At 42.8% G+C, this 18,497-nt stretch overlaps 1 protein-coding gene across 4 annotated transcripts in view; it reads right to left on the bottom strand.

Moving 5' to 3' along the window:
* The window catches only part of EBF2 (EBF transcription factor 2), a 197,407-nt gene that overhangs the window by 26,852 nt on the left and 152,058 nt on the right, over positions 1–18,497 (bottom strand). For 3 of the 4 annotated variants that reach the window (XM_007466176.1, XM_007466179.1, XM_007466178.1), the window contains 3 exons: positions 15,378–15,495; positions 13,728–13,858; positions 12,681–12,807 (listed from right to left, as the gene is read on the bottom strand). In XM_007466176.1, coding sequence (XP_007466238.1) covers positions 12,681–12,807; positions 13,728–13,858; positions 15,378–15,495 — 376 coding nt within the window. Of the gene's footprint in view, positions 1–12,680; positions 12,808–13,727; positions 13,873–15,373; positions 15,496–18,497 lie in introns of all 4 variants that reach the window. The other variant, XM_007466177.1, reaches the window with a different exon arrangement.

Here is an 18,497-nt window from a genome sequence, read left to right as displayed (position 1 = left end):
CCCAAAAAAAAAAAAAAAAAAAAAAAAAAAAAAAAAATCATGAAGTCCAAACCGTTTACTCAACACCAAACTGTAAGAGGAAAAATCAGTCAGTCCCTCAAGGGTTCAGCCTTCAAAACATCAGGATTGCACTGGACAACTCTTACTCTGGTTCCAAACTCACGTCGCATCAGACCAGTTGTTCGGCCTCACCTTGAGTCCCAACTTCCCCCCTCCCCGCTCCCGGTGTTCCCTGACTTTTCAGGCCTGGTATGAGCCAAGTAAACCTCAATTAGCTAATGAGGTGCCTGAGACCAGCACCAAGACTGTCTCTAAGGGCCAACCAGATCATGAACTGCCATCATCAGTGTGAATTTACAGCCTCTGCGACCACATGGAGTGCGGGGATGGTGTGAAGTTCTGCCAATCCCTTTGCTGACGGGGACATAGAGAAATGCTGGCAAGGCAAAAACACAGTAAATTAAAAATATGCTTCAATGTATAGGCTCTATTTATCTATGTCTTTCTTTAGTAACGTAACATTAAGGTAAAAGGTCATATCCCCACTGAAATATAATTTATATTTACCTTTTATTAAATAATTATGGCATGGCATGAAGTTAAATATTACAGGAGCTAATCAAGGGGGAATTCAATAGAGAAAACTCAGACATGAGAATTTCGCCTTTGCTATACATAGAATGTCTTAATCCTCCACTGGGAGTCATTCGGGTTTGCTTAAGGAGTTTAATAATACACATTTCAACTGCCACAGAATCTAAATCCCATTTGGATCAGCCTTGGAAAAACTTTCATCAATACCTTGAGATTTCATAATATTTCTCCTGAGAGCTTGGATCTTATGTGTCATTTCTTATTTTGATTGCAAAGATAACATATGAGGTTACTTATGTATCTCGGACCCAACGACTAGATGTAAACTATAAGCAATGTGTGAAGGGTTCCTTTTATAAGTAAATAGTATTTAACTAAAAATATCTACTGGGAACCACTCATTTAAAAACAGCTGGCTTTTGCTCAATATTAATTTTCCCAAAGCGTTGGTGAGATGGATAAATTCTACATGATTGTTTTTCCTTAAGGGGAGTCACAGGGAGAAGATAATGCTTACCCCAGCTTATGCCTCTACTTCTGTTTCCCAGAAATAGAGGGAACACTGGCTAACATGGAAAGGGGACTCCTGGTTAGAGTTCTGGTCAACCCTCAATAAAGACAGTGTTGACTTTGCAGGTAGTTGGTCATTTCTGCCATTGACCAACAGAAGTACTTATCGCAAAGGTGGCAATATCAAGGGCCGATTGAGTTCCTTTACAGAAATTTGAGAGGAGACCAAGAAGATGATGGGGTGAGGGAGATCTGAGTGTTCTGTCAGGCTGCCACTCTGGGATGTTGCCTGGGTTGCAGCTTTCCTCACTAGTAAGTCTTCAGTTGGAGCCCAGGCCATTACAGAGTCTATGGAGGGCCATCAAGAGGCCGACAAAAGTCTAGAAGTCCGAGCCTAGCTGTGTGTCTGCAGCTATGTGCGTTTATCTGCAGCAAAGGATCTTCACTTCTATCACAGGGGTTCAGGCCACAGAACTAGAGGATCTCTCCAGTCCTAACTCTAAATTCCAACCTTCTCCAAGAATAAAGAAAGCAACGGAAAAAGAATCCTGCTCAAGAAAACTAAAATCTATGTAACGCGACTGCCAGATCAGAAGATGGACTTTGATGTGCAGGCTGAGGAGAAAACATGCATGAGGAACACCTCTCCGTACAGCTCTGGTCAAAGACAGTTACTCTCTATTGACAGGACAGGAAGGAGTAAAACAGCCTTGTTTGCCTGGGGAGGAATCTGCATGCACACTGACTAGCTCCTGCCCTCATGCCACCTTTAGGATGTCTCCATTCTGCTCCTCCCTCAGTGTCTATGTCTTCAAAGTGCTTTGATCTTAACGTATTGATTCCTGTGAGGTCTGCCTTCTTTGTGCTATGATTTTGGTTCTTCTCTTTCTCTCCCAATCCTTCCAATTTTCTCATCTATTCATCTACCTTCTGCCATACTCCTCAGGTGTCCAAGATTCAAGGCTATGTTCCATTGGCATTACAATGCTCCCAAGTTAAATAGTTTCATAGCATTTGATGGTGTGGTGAAGATAAAGCTGGCCTTTTCCTGGGAATGCCTTAATTCCTAACCCTGACCAATCACACCACCTTCAAGGGCAGGTGGACTTTGGTTTATGTCTCTGCAAAAACAAAAGGTTGGGCCAAATGGCCTCTAAGACCCCCTGTAAGCTCTTGCATTATATGATTCTAAGACTCTTACTTAATTGGTGCAGTGAAATTCTTCCTTGAGAAGTGGAGATGGGTGGAGTTGAGGCCATGGGCTGTTGAATTAAGTTGTCTTTAACCTTTGCTACACTGAAATCTCTCCCTACATCCATTTGTTTCAATGTAGCAAAGGTTCAGTGTCACCAATGTAAAAAAAAAAGAACAAAGATAATATAGGAACACATTATTAAGAGGCGGTACCTGCCTTTGTGGATACAAGAATGAGAACACAAGGTGAGAAATAGCAGTGCACAAGTGAAAGATTAGACGGAAGCCTTTGATATTTAATTTTAAATGAAATATTAATTTACTATTTAATTACGCTTTGGTTTCAAGAAAAACTGCAGCAGCAAGACAGATTGTTTGAAGAAGGGAGTAATATACATGGTTAAAGAGACAACTGTAAAAATTAAAAATAAATTTCAAGGGTAAATCTAAATGCCACCACGGAGCAGTTATGAATATGCTCTGCTCTCTGTAATGTGTATTTAGAATATTATAGCTGAGACCACCAGGCCATTAAGAGGCTGTGATGTCTCTAGTGAAACAACAGCCCCCTATTCTGGGGTCTCCAACGGAGACATCATTCCTCAGACTCAGCCGAATGATGGATCTGAATTTTACAGGCAGTGGGAGTTTTAACTTCAGTAAAGCTACAGGCTACCAGGAGGGCTCTTCATGCAACCTGTTTCTAGTGCAAACCAGGGACAACTGGTACTTGGGCCCCTTTATGATATCCGAATTGGGTATTTTTAACTAAAAATCAGATTCATTTCTTCAATGAGATTTTTTTTTCAGGATAATGCTATAAGAGAAAAAAAAGAAGAAATGTGAAGTGGGTGAGCTATTAACAGTTGCCATCCAGCGTGCACATCTGTGCAGTGTGGTTCAGTGGAAGCAGGACCCCACGCCCCGTGCCCAGCCTCGGGGAGGAGGCTGTGCAGGGTATGATGTGGGCAGCAGGGCTGTGGAAACATCTAGGCCTCCCACTTCTCCTTCCAACTGCTGCCTGGTTTTGGCCATTTTCTTGTTGATTAATGCTTTCGACCATATAATGAACAGGGAAATCAAATGCATTTGTTTGTGCTAAAGGACTTGAGGACACGGGGAGGGGGAAGGGGAAGCTGGGACGAAGTGAGAGAGTGGCATGTGCATATATACACTACCAAATGTAAAATAGATAGCTAGTGGGAAGCAGCCGCATAGCACAGGGAGATCAGCTCGGTGCTTTGTGACCACCTAGAGGGGTGGGATAGGGAGGGTGGGAGGGAGACGCAAGAGGGAGGGCATATGGGGATGTATGTATACATATAGCTGATTCACTTTGTTATACAGCAGAAACTAACACGCTGTTGTAAAGCGATTATACTCCAATAAAGATGTTAAAAAAAAAAAAAAAAGTAAAACATAAGAATTGTTCTGGGAAGGAGTTGACGTGGATCCTTTGGCTTCTACTTGTTTTTCCATAGCCAGGGTGTTTTGTCAGCTTCTAAGTTCAGTGCACTCCTGAGCCTGCACCTGGGCCAGCTGGGCCCTGTCGGCCTCTCCTTTGAAAACCTGTTTCCCCTTCAACCCACTTGCAAACAGCACCCATGCTCTCGGGCTGCCTTGGCCTTCTCTGTCACCTAAAAACCCTGATTTCTAATCTCGACCCAGATATGAAAGGCATGATGATATGGTGGGTCTTTCAAGAAGAAGCCGCCTTTTACAGAAGAGAGGGCATGCAAAAAAAAGTCCACCCTTGATCAAACAGCAGTGAGGAAGGAAGCTACCAAGAACTCATCCCAGGAACTCTGTATCCCACAGCCAAACGCTTAGAACAGTAAATTTTGCTCATATTTGTATATTCCTATACAAAATACATTTGCATATCTACATAATTTCCTCCTCCAAGTAAGATAGGTATCTTCCTATTTTTTAGGTTAGAAAACTAAGGTGAAGAATAGTTAGGTGATTTGCTGGAAAGTTCAGACTCAAATTCGGGCCTCTAAACTCTGCGTCACTGACTTCCATTTCCAATGCTAAGTTTTCTCAAGTTTGATAACCAAGTGGAGTTCATACTTTTTGGCCTTCTGTAATTTCAGTTATTCATGAAGAGGATAATTTCTACGACTTCTAGGGAATTCAAAGCACTTCATGGGCTCTAAGCCTACACATCACACTGAAATAGAAATATCCATTTAGCAATCTGGAACACCAGGGCACGGGTAAGGCATCCTCTGAGCCCCCTCCATGCTCACTGGCCAGGCCTGTCTCCCGTGCACTTCCTCAGAGTAACGGTCAGAGAGCCAAGGCCACTGGCATTTGCCAAGTAAAACTCCGGATGAAGCCAAATAATGGCCTTAGCGTAATTTCTTCAAAGGAGCTATACACTCTTGGTAAGTAGCACAGTTCAATGGTTAAGAGCACAACTTTGGGATAAGACTGCTATGTTTGGACCTAGCTTGGTGACCTTAGGCAGCAGGATTCTCATCTATAAAGTTGAGATACGAATGGAACCGTTAACATGGGAAAAGGTGGTGATTATATGAGCTCAAAAGACAGAGCCTGGCCCTACGTGCTCAATAGACGACAGACGTGATCACTGAACTAGTAGCATCATTGTTTTTTCTTATAAGTTCTGTCCGAACTTAACCAGCAATCAAATGTGAAACCCAGACTCTGCAAAAGGTCATAGGAAGATACTGAAAAGCTGTGCACATCTACCCCCATACCCTCAGTGACCTGCCATTCCACTCATGCATCATGATTTTTCACTGGTTTCTGTGGATGGTACAGATTTTACAATTGTAGACGGTGGAAATTCTACCCCCAAATGCCTTGTTCCAGACTTTCTCTCCCTGCATCCTCAAGACAGACAAGAAGTACACTGAGCAGCCAATAACCATGGTCCTACTGGGTGCCTCTACCAGGATTATATTTCTGCACTGCCAGTTTTTTGCAGAAAAGTCTGCAAGGGGTGTAGGGGATCTCTTCCTCCCTAAGCCTCGGCTGGTACCATCTCTAGGTCTCAGACCAGACAGAGGAAATGCGACCTTTCCTGATGAGCTAGATTCTGGTGTGGATCTCTTGACTCTGCAGGCTGCACTTTAGCAAATCGTGGTCGGAGGAAAATACACCTGCAAAGTCACATGTGTGAAGAAGACGTGCTGCTTTTCAGAGCCCTGGTGTTGTTTATGCTGTACTTGGCAGCAACAACTGTGGGAAGCTGACTACTGCATTTTGTCTAATTACACCAGGTAAGTTCCATCTAACAGGCTTGGGTTCATTGTGGTGGTGCATCCTCGGATACAGGAACCATCAACAGTTGGACCATGAACCATAAGATGTGTGTGTGTGGGGGGGGGGTGGCGGCTGAGAGAGGGGAGGTTTTCTGGAGGCTGCCTTCCTACCTCCTGCTTTTTGAGTCTCTTTCTAGAAGATTCCACCTAAGAGTAAATACTATTGTGTCTGTGGTGTAATGACTCAGTCTCAAAAGAACTGCCCCATGTTGTCGAATACTTTACAAGCCAGGAAGTCACTGCAGCAGCCTGATGAGCAGGACTCAGGTTTCCCAAACTCATTTCTTTGTTTAAAACACAGATTCTCAGACCCTCCCAGAAGAGTACAATTCGATATGTCTGGAGTGGGGCCCAGCATGATTCTTATCCTCAGCCAAATTCGGGAAACATCTATGGGTCGTAGTATAATTAGCACCAGAGCTTTACAGATGAAGAAAATGAGGCTCAGAGAGGTTAGGTGACTTGACAAAAGGACAAACAAGACGTGGATGACACAGCCCACATCCAAAAGCAGGTCTTGTGGCTGAGTCCGCTGCCCCTCCTCTTAGATTCCATCCCATCCCGGAATCTCACTCCGTCCCCACTAAAACCCTCTAGGTTCAGGGTTTCCCTTTCCTCTGGAATCAATGTGGTATTTTCCACCTCACCACGGAGCTGAGTGCTGTATCTCAGCCTTCAGTGGTCTCTGAAGCGTCTTCCTGTAGTACCACTGGTTGGGACTGGAGGAGGTGATTCCCAAGGGGCTCACAACGTGTGGCTCTGAGGCCAGGCTGGCTGGAACGCCTCGCAGGCAGAAGGCCACCACGATCCTGCAGGCTCCCTGGAGGAGGCCCCAGCCCCATCTTCAGTCACCGGGGGAAGCCACTGCCTTTCCAGCTCTTGGTCTAAGATTCCCAATGGGTTGTAAATTACCTTTACATGTTAGTGGCTGCTAGCTGAGTGGACCAGAAAAGAGACCACCCATCCATTTCCTGTGGTGTCTGGTCCCCTCTTTGGATAACATCAGCCGCTTGTCTCCACCAACCCAAGTCGCATTTGGCCCAGGAACCTCAAAGTGGAAGTTTTCAGGGAGAGTGACCAGGCTCATGAGCTATCCTGGACCGTGTTTGTATTTCTGTTTTCTTCTCTGACTGCGAAAGCGTATACTCCTGCACCCCTACTCTTCTCACCCCTAACTGCCTCCCAAGGTCCTTCCTTCTCAAAGGCGAGAAGGATGAAGTTTCACCGCTTCACCTGGAAATACTTTCTTTGTACCTAAAGAATCAAGATTGCCGATGTGTGCTGTTTCAGTATTTAAACGTGTGATGCTAATTTCTTATATATTTTCTTCATTTAATTTTTAGTTTAAAATTACTTCATTTTGTTAGAAAATAATAAATATAAGTAAAGAAAATGAAAAAAATTAAATAATAATATCAACATCCAAAAGCCACCATTGTTAACACCTTGGTATGCAGGCTTTCATACCTTGGGTTTTTTAATGCAACTACTCTTTTTTATATATATATATATATATATATATATATATATATATATATATAATTGGACCATACTGTACCTACAGTTTTTAAGCCTTTTAAAACAAAAATCACCAACATCTTTCATGTAATTAAATATCCATCCACAGCATTACTTTTAATATCTAAAATGTGTTTCAGTGTAAGGATGTTTTGTTATTTATTTAATGAGTTCCCTAATGGACACTAAGAATGCTTTTAATTTTTCACGATTATAAACAGTGCTCCAATAAACAACCTTCAGGCAAACTCAATTACTTCCCAAGTATATATTCCTAAAAGTAGAATTGTTGGGTTAAAGGGTACATACACTTTTCTAAGGCTAGTAGCATTAGGGTACTCTCCTGGAGCCATCTACCTTCCTGTAGTTGCCTTAATTTGCTTTTATTTGATTATTAATGCGGTTGGGATTTTTAAAAACATGTTTATTGCTTGATTATATTGCTTCCTGAATTAACTCCTGATGTTCCTTGCTAGTTTTTTTTGTTTTGCGGTACGCGGGCCTCTCACTGTTGTGGCCTCTCCCGTTGCGGAGCACAGGCTCCGGACGCGCAGGCTCAGCGGCCACGGCTCACGGGCCCAGCCGCTCCGCGGCATGTGGGATCTTCCCGGACCGGGGCAGGAACCCGTGTCCCCTGCATCGGCAGGCGGACTCTCAACCACTGTGCCACCAGGGAAACCCCCTTGCTAGCTTTTTAAAATTAATCTTTATTGGTGTCTAGTTGCTTCACAACGTTGTGTTAGTTTCTGCTGTACAGCAAAGTGAATCAGCTGTATGTATACACAGATCCCCTCTTTTTTGGATTTCCTTCCCATTTAGGTCACCACAGAGCACTGAGAAGTGTTCCCTGTGCCATACGGTAGGTTCTCATTAGTTACCTATTTTATACATAGTAGTGTACATATGTCAATCCCAATCTCCCAGTTCATCCCACCCTCCCTTCCCCCCCAGTACCTTGCTAGCTTTTAATTTCGGGGGGGGGGCGGTTCTACTTAATTTATAAGATATCTAATGTTCACCTGGTTATCCACAATGTATAACATAATGGCTGACAAAGAGTAGGCATAAAATGAAGTTTGCTGAACAAATGAATGAATCTTTTTATATGTAAGATAATATGTCATATGTAACAAATACATTCCCAGTTTGTCCTTTTCCTTTCAATTTAATGAGGGAAACTTAGACCTGCAAAAATTTTCTTTTTATGTAATCACATATTTATGCTTGGTGGTTTCTGTCTTTGGGATCAAGATAAGCAAGGCTCAATTATAATAATTTTTTGAAATGCCTACATTTTTAATTAAAAATAGTTAATTCAAATATGTTTCAGTTTATGATATGAAATTAGATATCTAACCTCTTTTTTTTTTAATGCTTACCCAGTTGGCCCAACACCGTTGGTTAAACATTCCATATTTTCCGCATTGACTTGAGATGTCTCCTCACCCAAACAAATACTGCTGTATTTATACAATTCGTGTGTACAAAAACTGTTTATTTTTAAGTGTTCTCTTCTGTTGCATGACCTTTCTATATGTTCCTGCAAAACCCCATATCCTTCTAATTACTGAAACTTAAAATAGGTTTTAAAGTCTGGCAGGGCAAGGCCCTCTCATTTTTCAAAATGCGGGGTCCTACTTTAGCACCTTTACTTTTACAGGTGAACTCTTGTAAAGTTTCCCCAAACGTTTTGTTGGTACTTTGATTGGCATTGTGTTAAATTTATTCATTAATCGACATCTTTACAATATTAAATCTTCCCACCTCTCCGCCAGCTGGAAGTATTTTGTCCTTCCTCTGAACTCCCTTAGCACTTTATACCTTTTTAAAAATCACTTTCCTAAGCTATACCCACCCAATTTTTCAAACCTGAAACCCGAGAGTCGTCCCCTCCCCTTCCTTCCCCAACCTTCACCCCATCCAATCAATCATCAAGTCCCGTCAGTGTTACCTCCTAAATTTCATCCACTTCTGCCTGTCCCCACCACCAGCACTCTAGTCCAAGCTGCCATCATTTCTGGCCAGGGCCACCACACTGGCCTCCAACTGACCTCCCTAGCTTCCAAGCCATTCTTACTGCTGCAGCCAGAATACTCTTTTAAAAGGCAAATCTGATCATGGCACTCCCAGCTTTAACTATTCCAACAGCTCCCCATGGCACTTGGGATAGAGCCAAACAAGCAGGCTCAACCCTCTCTTCCAGCTTGAAGCCAACCTCTCTTTAACATTCTTTCTTCCCTGTTCATAGTTGCCATCAAATATATCCCATGTTCTTTCCTACCACAGGGCCTTTGCACATACTGTTTCATGTGTTTGAACTGTCCTTAACCTTCCCTATTATTTTAAGATTCCTCTGACATATATCCCCAGCATCCTATACAACTCATCACATTTGTAATTCCTTGTTCAAGTCAGCCTCCGTGATAACAGTAATAGCAATAATAATATTAATAATATACACCTTTTGAGTAATAAGATACAGTTTCTCTCTATTTCAAATGCTTTACGTGCAGAGGTGCTCTAGACCTGGTGTGTACCAGCTCATGAGAACAGGTGGTTAAATTTTCAGGAATGCTGTGAGCTAGCTGATGTCATACCGGTAGCTTGAAATCAGCCATGGTGAGAGTACCTGCACCATGGAAATCAGCAAGTGCTACAAACCAATGCTCCCCCGCCCCTTTTCCCTGGAGAGCTGGCTGTTAAACCTTTACCGGCACACCACTGTTGCCATGCACTGTATTAGTTAGTCATCATCACAGGTCTGGAAGGTAGGTAGCCCATTTTCTAGATGGGGAAACTAAGAGGTTAAGTCACTCCTGCAAGATTTAAAACTATGTAGAGGCCAGCCAAGCTGTGCATCCAGCCAGTCTGACCCCAAAGCATGAGCAGTTCACATTTATTTCACTATATCACAACGTTGAGGAAGGAAGGTTCCCCCTGGCCTGACTGGTCTGTAGCATCCACAGCACAGAGCACAGGGCTGAGCAGAATGGGCACGTTCAACTGATATTTGCTTCAGGAATAAGTCAACGATGTCTCAGCACATCAGGCAAACAGAACTATTTGGCGACACTGCATTGCTCAACAGAAGTCACCAGACAGGATGGCCAGAGCCCTGAGTCCTTGTTCTGACTCCACATTGAATTCAATGGGCAAGTCATTTCTCCCTGGGTCTCAGTTTTCTCACCTGCAACAGAGGGAGTTTGACCAGATGCTCTTCAATGTCTCATTATCTCTAAAATTTCTGGATTTACATGTAACGTAACATCTATTATTTTTACTGTTATGTGGGCTCCTTTTTTTTTTTTTAAATCAGGCTTATCCCCACCTCTCAGGCTGTCATCTGTTCTCTACCTGAGACACTTGCCCCCAATTCACTGACTGCCAGGTGCTATTCTAGCTAACACTGGTGAACCAAACAGAAAACCCAGCCCCGAGGAGGTCCAGGGACAGAGGAAATGTGAATGGAGAGGACAGGAGGTCAAAAAGATAAGGACAGAGGCAGACAGATTTCCACACCTGCGATACATGTCTCTGCTCAATGCCCCTTCCTCAGAGAGACCCTCCCTCATTCTCTGACCTGTCCTTGTCACTATCTGAAATTATATCATGTATGTTCTTGTTGTCTGTCTCCGCCTCTAGAATGCAAGCTTTATTAAGATGGGGGGCTTTATCTTGCCCGCTTCTATATCCCAGAGCCCAGAGCTGTGCCAGCCCATGGTAGGCATGTAATAAATGCTCATTTAAATGACTCAAAAACTATGTCCCTTTGGAGCTAGAATAGTAAATATTTTGTTGCAACTGCAATAGAGTCTTCCATAGATCCACAAAAAAAGGTAACCCAACCAAGATGTGCCTATCACAGAGAGAAAACCTCAAAGGCAAAATGTTAAATATATACCTAAAAATCACCCTCTTCCACCTACTCCCAACTGATACCTAACCCGACGTTTACGCTTAAACAAGAACAGGAGGTTAAGTCCAAATGAGAAAGAATACACTATAAAATAATATTATTAGAAATTCATAATATGTCTGATATAGTTTCTTGATTTCTATATTTCTTTCTTTCCCCTTATCTTCTCTTCAAAACAACAATATTCTAGTTGATCTCCCTGCCCTCAGCTGTTCCCCTGACTAACTCAGTCTTCATATATCAACAGCATTCGTTTTTCCTAAGATAACAGCTTTGAGTTACTCTCCCTCACATAGGAACCTTCAATGTCATCTTAGATCTTGCCAAATTAAGTCCTAGCTCCCATACAAGGCCTTTTTTTTTTTTTCATCTTTTAAAACTGCGGTAAAATACACATAACAAAATTTACCCTTTTAACCCACTTGTAAATGTGCAGTTCAGTAGTGTTAAGTACATTCACTTTGTTGTGCAGCCAACCTCCAGAACTTCTGCATCTTGCAAAACTAAAACGCTGTACCCATTAAACAACAATTGCCCCCATCCCCCCAGCTCTGGTTACCACCATTCGACTTTCTGTCTCCATGAACATGAACTTTACATCAGTCCCCCAGGCTTTACTTCATGTGACCCTGCTTTACATCACTTCCGCAGGCTTTTTTTTTTTACATCTACTCCCCAGGCTTTTCGTCACGTGACCTTGTTTAATATCACGTGACCCTGTTTTAGGCACCATACAGAACTTTTGAGCTGTTTTATGGTTTCCTTCCCTGCCACGCCTAGCTCATCTCAGCTAAGTTCTGGTATAAGTTCTACCTAAACGGATCCCCACAGCTGTTGAACCAGCCTTCTCTCCAGATACAAGCACACGTCACCCTTTGCACCTTTGCCCGTAAGAGTCCCATAGAGTTGAAACTCTCTCGCTTTTTCTCTTTGCCTATCCAAATCCTCCCCATCCTTAAGAATGGTCTTCAATTTCATCTCCTCCTTGAAACCTCATCCCACTACTCTAGTCCACATTAAAGTCACTCTTCCTGAAACTCGTATTCCATTCACTGGAAATACTAAACATTTTGAATACTCTAATTCTCCTGCTGTTCTGTGCAATATACCATTGCCTCTTCCAATAGTTTCTAACTTTCCAAATAGGGACCACGTTTTCTATGTCGTTGTCCCTTTAACCTGGAAAAAAGTAGTAGATACAATGTAGGCATTCAACAAATATTGAACCAATTAGATAATTTCTACTTTCATAAAATTTTTAAACAATTTGAATCACTCTGCAGCATCATTAGGCAACTTGCTTGAATCCTTTTCAAGAAAATTTAGTTATAGCCAGCAACTTTGTTGAATTTTTTAATCTGATTTGCCTGGATAAAAATCTATTCTAGCATGGTTCCAGCTGAATTAAATTCATAAGGATGGACTCCTGAAATGAGGTTCCATGACCGTCTCCCAGACTGCAGAAATTGCTTACATAAAATACAAATTTAGAATCAGGTTCACATGTCCCCGTTCAATGCCTATCACCCAGTCCACACTTCCCACACCAGTAGAAAGACCTAGAAGAGTTAGAATGATTATAAAGTGTAAAGAGTAGGACCTAGAGCAAAGGTGAACCAGGAGCCAGTCTCCCTTGGAATCATTTTTTCACCCACCTGTGTAAATGAACCTCCCTGGAGCTCCTTTGCAGAACTGTTTGGATTTATAAGATAATGTCACTTCTACTACTCCAGGAATGTGCCGAGGAGGAGTCTGCACTCTGATGGCATGAGGAGTTATTAGCTGAGGAATGAACAGGCAGAGAAATAAAATACCTATTATACAAGTTATCATAGAGATACTGAGCACAGGAGCATCTCCTGCTGCTACCCCCTCCCCCATCCAGGGCAAACTGGTGCACTCATGACACCCCAGATGCTTTGAATGCCCTGTCCCTGTGTCTCATGTGTTTCTCTCTCTCACCCTGGAATTTCCTTTCAACCCAACCTGTGTACGCTTCCCTTCCTATCAGCCCAGCTCAAGTCCCTCTCACCTCCTGTGTGCCCCCCCACAACTCCCATCCCTGTCATCATTCCCTTCCCTCATTCCTACACTGCCATGACCTCACAAATTGATTTGGCAATATCCATTACAAACTTAGCACTGTTACATATCTTTTTGTAACTTGTTTTTCTCAGTATCACAGTAGAAAAATTGGAAATTACAGAAAAATAAAGAGAAAAATGTTAACATTGCATAACCCAGAGACAACCGTTATTAATCTTTGGCATGTTTCCAGTACTTTTCTATGGTTGTGTGTTATATAATTAGATTTTACATCCATAGATACTGTTGTCCTGGTTTTCTTTCACTTAGCATTATAGCATGTGTTCCCTTTTCCTGTATCATTAAAAATATTTCAAATAAAATTTTTAAATAAATGATGACACTTCATCATTTAACCATTCTCCTATTAGCCAGTATCTAGCCAGTTTCTAATTTTTCAGAATTATAAACAGTACTGCAGTGAATATTGATCTTTTTAAGGGATCCACGCCTGCAGTAAATTGTGGCTTACACGTCTTTTCATCCTGGTGCCCCACTTATAATAGGTACTCAATAGTGTGTGTTCCTGTTGCTGGCATTGCAGAATTACTGGTTTCCCCAGATCAAAACAATCTTTGGGGCAAAGAAAATCAGGGAAGCGAGTTGCCTTTGCCCACCTCACTCCATACAAGCATAGTCCCAAACACCACTTGGAGGCCATCAAAGAAGTTGTCCCCAATGATGATGACCATGGCTCCTCCGGTGGTCCAGCCTTCACTCGGGCTAATGGCTTTGATGCATGGAGTAGCTAAGAAGATAGGAAAGACGAAGTCAGGTTTGCCCTTTGGTGGTTGAAGTTTGGAGTTTGGGGGCTGGCTGCTCTTGGTCATCTCAGAAGTTCGAGTTGAGCTTTGCTGACTTGCCATCATTCCCTAATTGGTTGTTTGGTTTTCACCAGGTCATTAAAGCCTAATGAGGTGACCACTACATATGAAAATGGCTAATTGTGCAAAAGGTGCTTTTAAAGCTCTGTGGTTTTCACCATATTTTTTATAAGTTGATCACACTACAAATGTGTAAATCCCTCTTCTCTCCCCACCTCCTCTGTCCCGAGATGTTAAGATCCACAAGGTCTGTTAACGGGCTAGAGAGAGAAGGAGAAAGCAAAATCTATCAGAGTTGAAGGTTTTTTTTCATCTCTATCAAGAGACAATTTCTAATCACTTTCCTAACTTTGTAGGAAGGATTTTCCCTCATTCTTCCATATGTTCAAGGCCTCTGGACTTTACATCCCAACAGGAAGCCAATATGGTTTTCAGGCCATAACTAAAGTCAATCCATCACTCCATTTCCAAAGTTGACGGGGTCAAAGGTGGGGAAGAACTTTGGCAGGACTCCAAAAACATGAAGCCCCTTTGAGCAGCCGGCCAATCACATCCAATCAGTCAAAAGAAACTGGATGGGTTCCTAGTTCTGAACGCTGGGATTTTCTTCTCCCCTTTCAGTGCCCACTGTGGGAGAATTAACACCACTCCAAATTCTTTACTGATTCAATCATTTTCTTTCAGGTCATTAATTCCTGTTTGAAACGATACAAGACACATTTTAAGGGCCAAGATGGGGTGGGGTCTGGTGGGCAGTATACAGGAAGACATCACACTAAAATAGGAGCCCCATTTAACCGTTCACTCTATATTACGAGAGCTGAGTTGTACACTAATGAGTTGAGGAGTGGGGAAAAAAGAATGTAGATGGGACTTACTTAGGTTTGTCAGTTATCTTCCTCCATATACTTTATTTTCTTGGACAACTTGAAGTTTAACAGTTACCAGTATTTCTAATTACTTTACCGGCGCTTGGAAAACTACCTAGAGCAGACCATGATTTCTTCTTGTCCAAGCAAACAAAAATCAATTAGTGTCAGTTTCATTCTGCACATTGTTTTGTTTTGCCCACAATCTGTTTAAGGGCACATCTGACACTTATTCATACACGTCTGGCACGGTAATGTTCCTGTTTAACTAAGATGTCATAGGCCTACATTTGCCTGAAATGCCCCTCTAGCCGAAAAAGAAAAAAAAGAAAAACCCACAGAACTGAATGAAAGAGCCAGTGAGGCACAGGGGCCTGAACATTAGCTGGGGGACGTGTGGGGCTTACATGAAAGCAGGCAGAAGTCACTGTTTACAGCTCCATTTTTAAATCCACATGGTCTTGTGTACTTTCTCCACTCCTACTCAGAGACATCAATTTGAAACTCAAACAAGGAAATTTGTGGAGAACATCATTTGTCTGCCAGGCTCAGCCTGGACAGCAGAGAGCCCTACCTTCCGATGGGTCCAGCCTTCTCGCTCTCCGCCCGTGTTTTGAGTTGTTATGAACAAACATGTTGTCGGAAACAGCCAGCACGTGTCCATCCACGTTCACCGTTGTTGACAACACGACCTGCAGATTTCAAGGATAGGGGGGGGGGGGCGGGGGGTGAGTTAATTCCTCAGAAAGTCGTAAAAGTTGCAAAACTCTTTTGCCAGACTTCCGTATGGCTAACAAGAGACGGACCAGAACTTTGGGATGAGCCATGCTCCTGGCATCTCAATGGGTTAGCCTTTTCCTGTAACAATAGCAGAGCGTCATGGAAAAAGAGGCCGCCTTTCGCCCACGTGCTGTCACGTATTTGTGCTCCAACTATGCCCAGGTGATGAAGTGTGGAAGCTGGCAATCTGACTGGCTGGTTCTAGGAACCTCATCTCTATCAAAGGACTTGGACGATCATTCCCAGGTGACCCTTCGGGCTGCAGTCAAGGAGCAGATTGTGTGTGGTCAGGAAGCTAAGACGGAAACACCAGCTGGGAGGAGGTCATTTCTCATTTCTCGGGAATGGGTTCTTGAACATCTGACATGTGCCAAAGTAACACTGGGGTATGGACATGCTGCCTGATGTCCTGATGTACCTGGTGTCCCCCATGCTGGAGAGCAGCGGCGGAGATGCTCAGACCTTGGGTGAGAAGGTAAGGTTTCGGAATTCAGTGTTGAAAATGTAGGACATTTAGCATCTAACCAGACGAAAGGGAAGAGATGGGTGTGGAGTAGTGGAAGGGCATGATTTTAAAGTCCAACAAAACGGAACTCAAATTCCATGCCTCCTACTTCCTAACTTAGAACTTTTGACGAATTATACTTAACCTTTTCGGATGTCCGCTTTTCTTATCTGTAAAACAAACACAACAATGCCTATCTTGAGGACTGAATGAGATAAAATAAGGATAAAATGAGAAAATAAATGTAAAGCATTTATGGATGAGTTCCCATCCTAGTTGCCTTGCCCCTGCCTTGTTTGGCCAATCGATAGGACAGAGGATATTACTCATTGAGCCCCTCCCATAGTCTAAGCTCTGGAGGGGAGGCTCCAGCAAGGGGGACTCAGGGGCTCGGTAACCACAAAAGTTATAAGGCACAGTCCCTACCCTCAAAGAGCTTACTTTCAGGTTGTGGAGAAACATGGTAAACAAGTAGCACACAGAATGAGGTCAGATTGAGTTCTATGTGTGTGCTGCAGATCAGGGTGCAGGAGAAGTTCAAAGAGGTGCCGATCAGGTGGAACAGTGGGAAAGCACAGCAGAAATGCATTGACTTGGGCATATCCACCACCTACTTACTGACCCAGGAAGGTGAGTCATCCTAGATACCAGTCTACTTGTTAGTTACACATGGCATTTTTTTTTTTTTTTGAGAAAGGAACTTGTTACATACATATTCATGTATAGACCCGAGGAAAGGCATTGAATAGATACATAATGAAGAGCTGTGTCTAAAAATGGCTCTTCCTGTCCACTCCCAAATTAAATTCACTGATATCCTACTTGGAATTTTTCTGCCATCCCTTCCTTACTTATTAAACAAAGTGGGGACAAACCTTGACCCTGCCTTACCTCTTAACATGAAAGAAGATTCACTGGACAGCACTTAAAGTTTTTTTTACTATGAATTATTTCAAGCAAACAAAATAAATATAATGAACCCTTTTTTTTTTTTTTAGAGTGAAATTTACATGCATTGAAATGTACAAATCTTAGCTGCACAATTTTGACAAACGGATACAACTAGGTACTCCACACCATATCACAATACAGAACATTTCTATCACCCCAGAAAGTTATCTGATGCCCCTTTTCAGTCTACCCTACCCTCTACCCCTTGCCAAGGCAACACTCTCCTGAAATTTTAACCTTAAATAGGATTTCAGATGGTATCTCTAAAAAGAATTTTTATATACATTGTAATATAATAAGGGTTTGGGAGAACCCCTAAAATCATGAGTCCACAAAGTATTTCACCTAGCCTGGTGTCATGGCATAACAGTGGCATACAGGAATTTTTACATGGACATAAATGGCTGTAGTTATCAACTCAAAAGCATTCACCGAGCTCCTGGTATGTATTGGGTATTATTATGTCAGGCCCTGGAGATCCTAAGACCACAGAACAATGTGTTCCTGGTTGGCTAGTGTCTCTCCCACACTTCAGCTCCTCACTTGTGAAGGCACTACCGATTCGGTGTCCCTGCCTCGCTGTGACACCAGAATGAACTTAAAGGAAACTCCGTTGTCATTCAGAAAATTATATCAGTGTAATTGCTCACAAGTCAGGGATGCAGCCTGTCTAGCTCCAGGTCTGTTTTCAATTGTGTCCATGTTAACATGGTAAGAGTCTGGGGAAAGGCCTTCCAGAAAGTTCCTATCCTGCGGTGGCAACCATAAGACAGAGACATCCATCACTCCCTGCAAGGGCACGAGGCACAAGCTCTTATCAGGGCCTCTCAGCAGAGCACAGGATGGAATCATAGTCAAAGGGAGAGAGGGGCTGAGTCTCCTAGTCCTGGGGTTAAGATGAACACGAAGGCTGAAAGCAATCACCTCTGTTTCTGCTTACCCGCAGAAAATAATAGGACAAAGAGGAGTTAAAAGAAGAGGAATCGGATCACTTTTATAGATTGTGTGCGTGAATGGATTTTCGAAGACATAGCTGTTAAGATGCAGGGGTGGCACGGAAGGTAAGGCTCCAAAATCACTCTTAGCCTTTGGCTTTGTAACTGGAAGCATGCTGATTTCATCACATTATTCAGGTAAGACCAAAGAAGGTGTCTTAGTTTATATGCATAAAATACCACATCCACTTCTCAGCTTAATATTTGCTGTTCCCTTGATCAGGAACACTGTTCCCGTCCTTCAACACGCAAGTTAAAAAAAAAAAAAAAAGACATGGCTGTCATCCCTGGAAAAAACCAAAGACGAGAGGGTGCTTCTGGTTTTAACTGCTAACGAGCTGTGCTAGGCGCAAGGAGGGGAACCTCAACCTGTGTGAAGATTATGTGGATGTGAAGAGCGTTCTCTCCGAGACCCCGTTAATTCATTCCACAAGCTCCTTGTTATACTGTACTTGAACACTCC

Source organism: Lipotes vexillifer, unplaced genomic scaffold, assembly GCF_000442215.2.
Source record: "Lipotes vexillifer unplaced genomic scaffold, Lipotes_vexillifer_v1.1 scaffold308, whole genome shotgun sequence".
Taxonomy (NCBI): Eukaryota; Metazoa; Chordata; class Mammalia; order Artiodactyla; family Lipotidae; genus Lipotes; species Lipotes vexillifer.
This window is presented reverse-complemented; position numbering and strand designations above follow the sequence as displayed.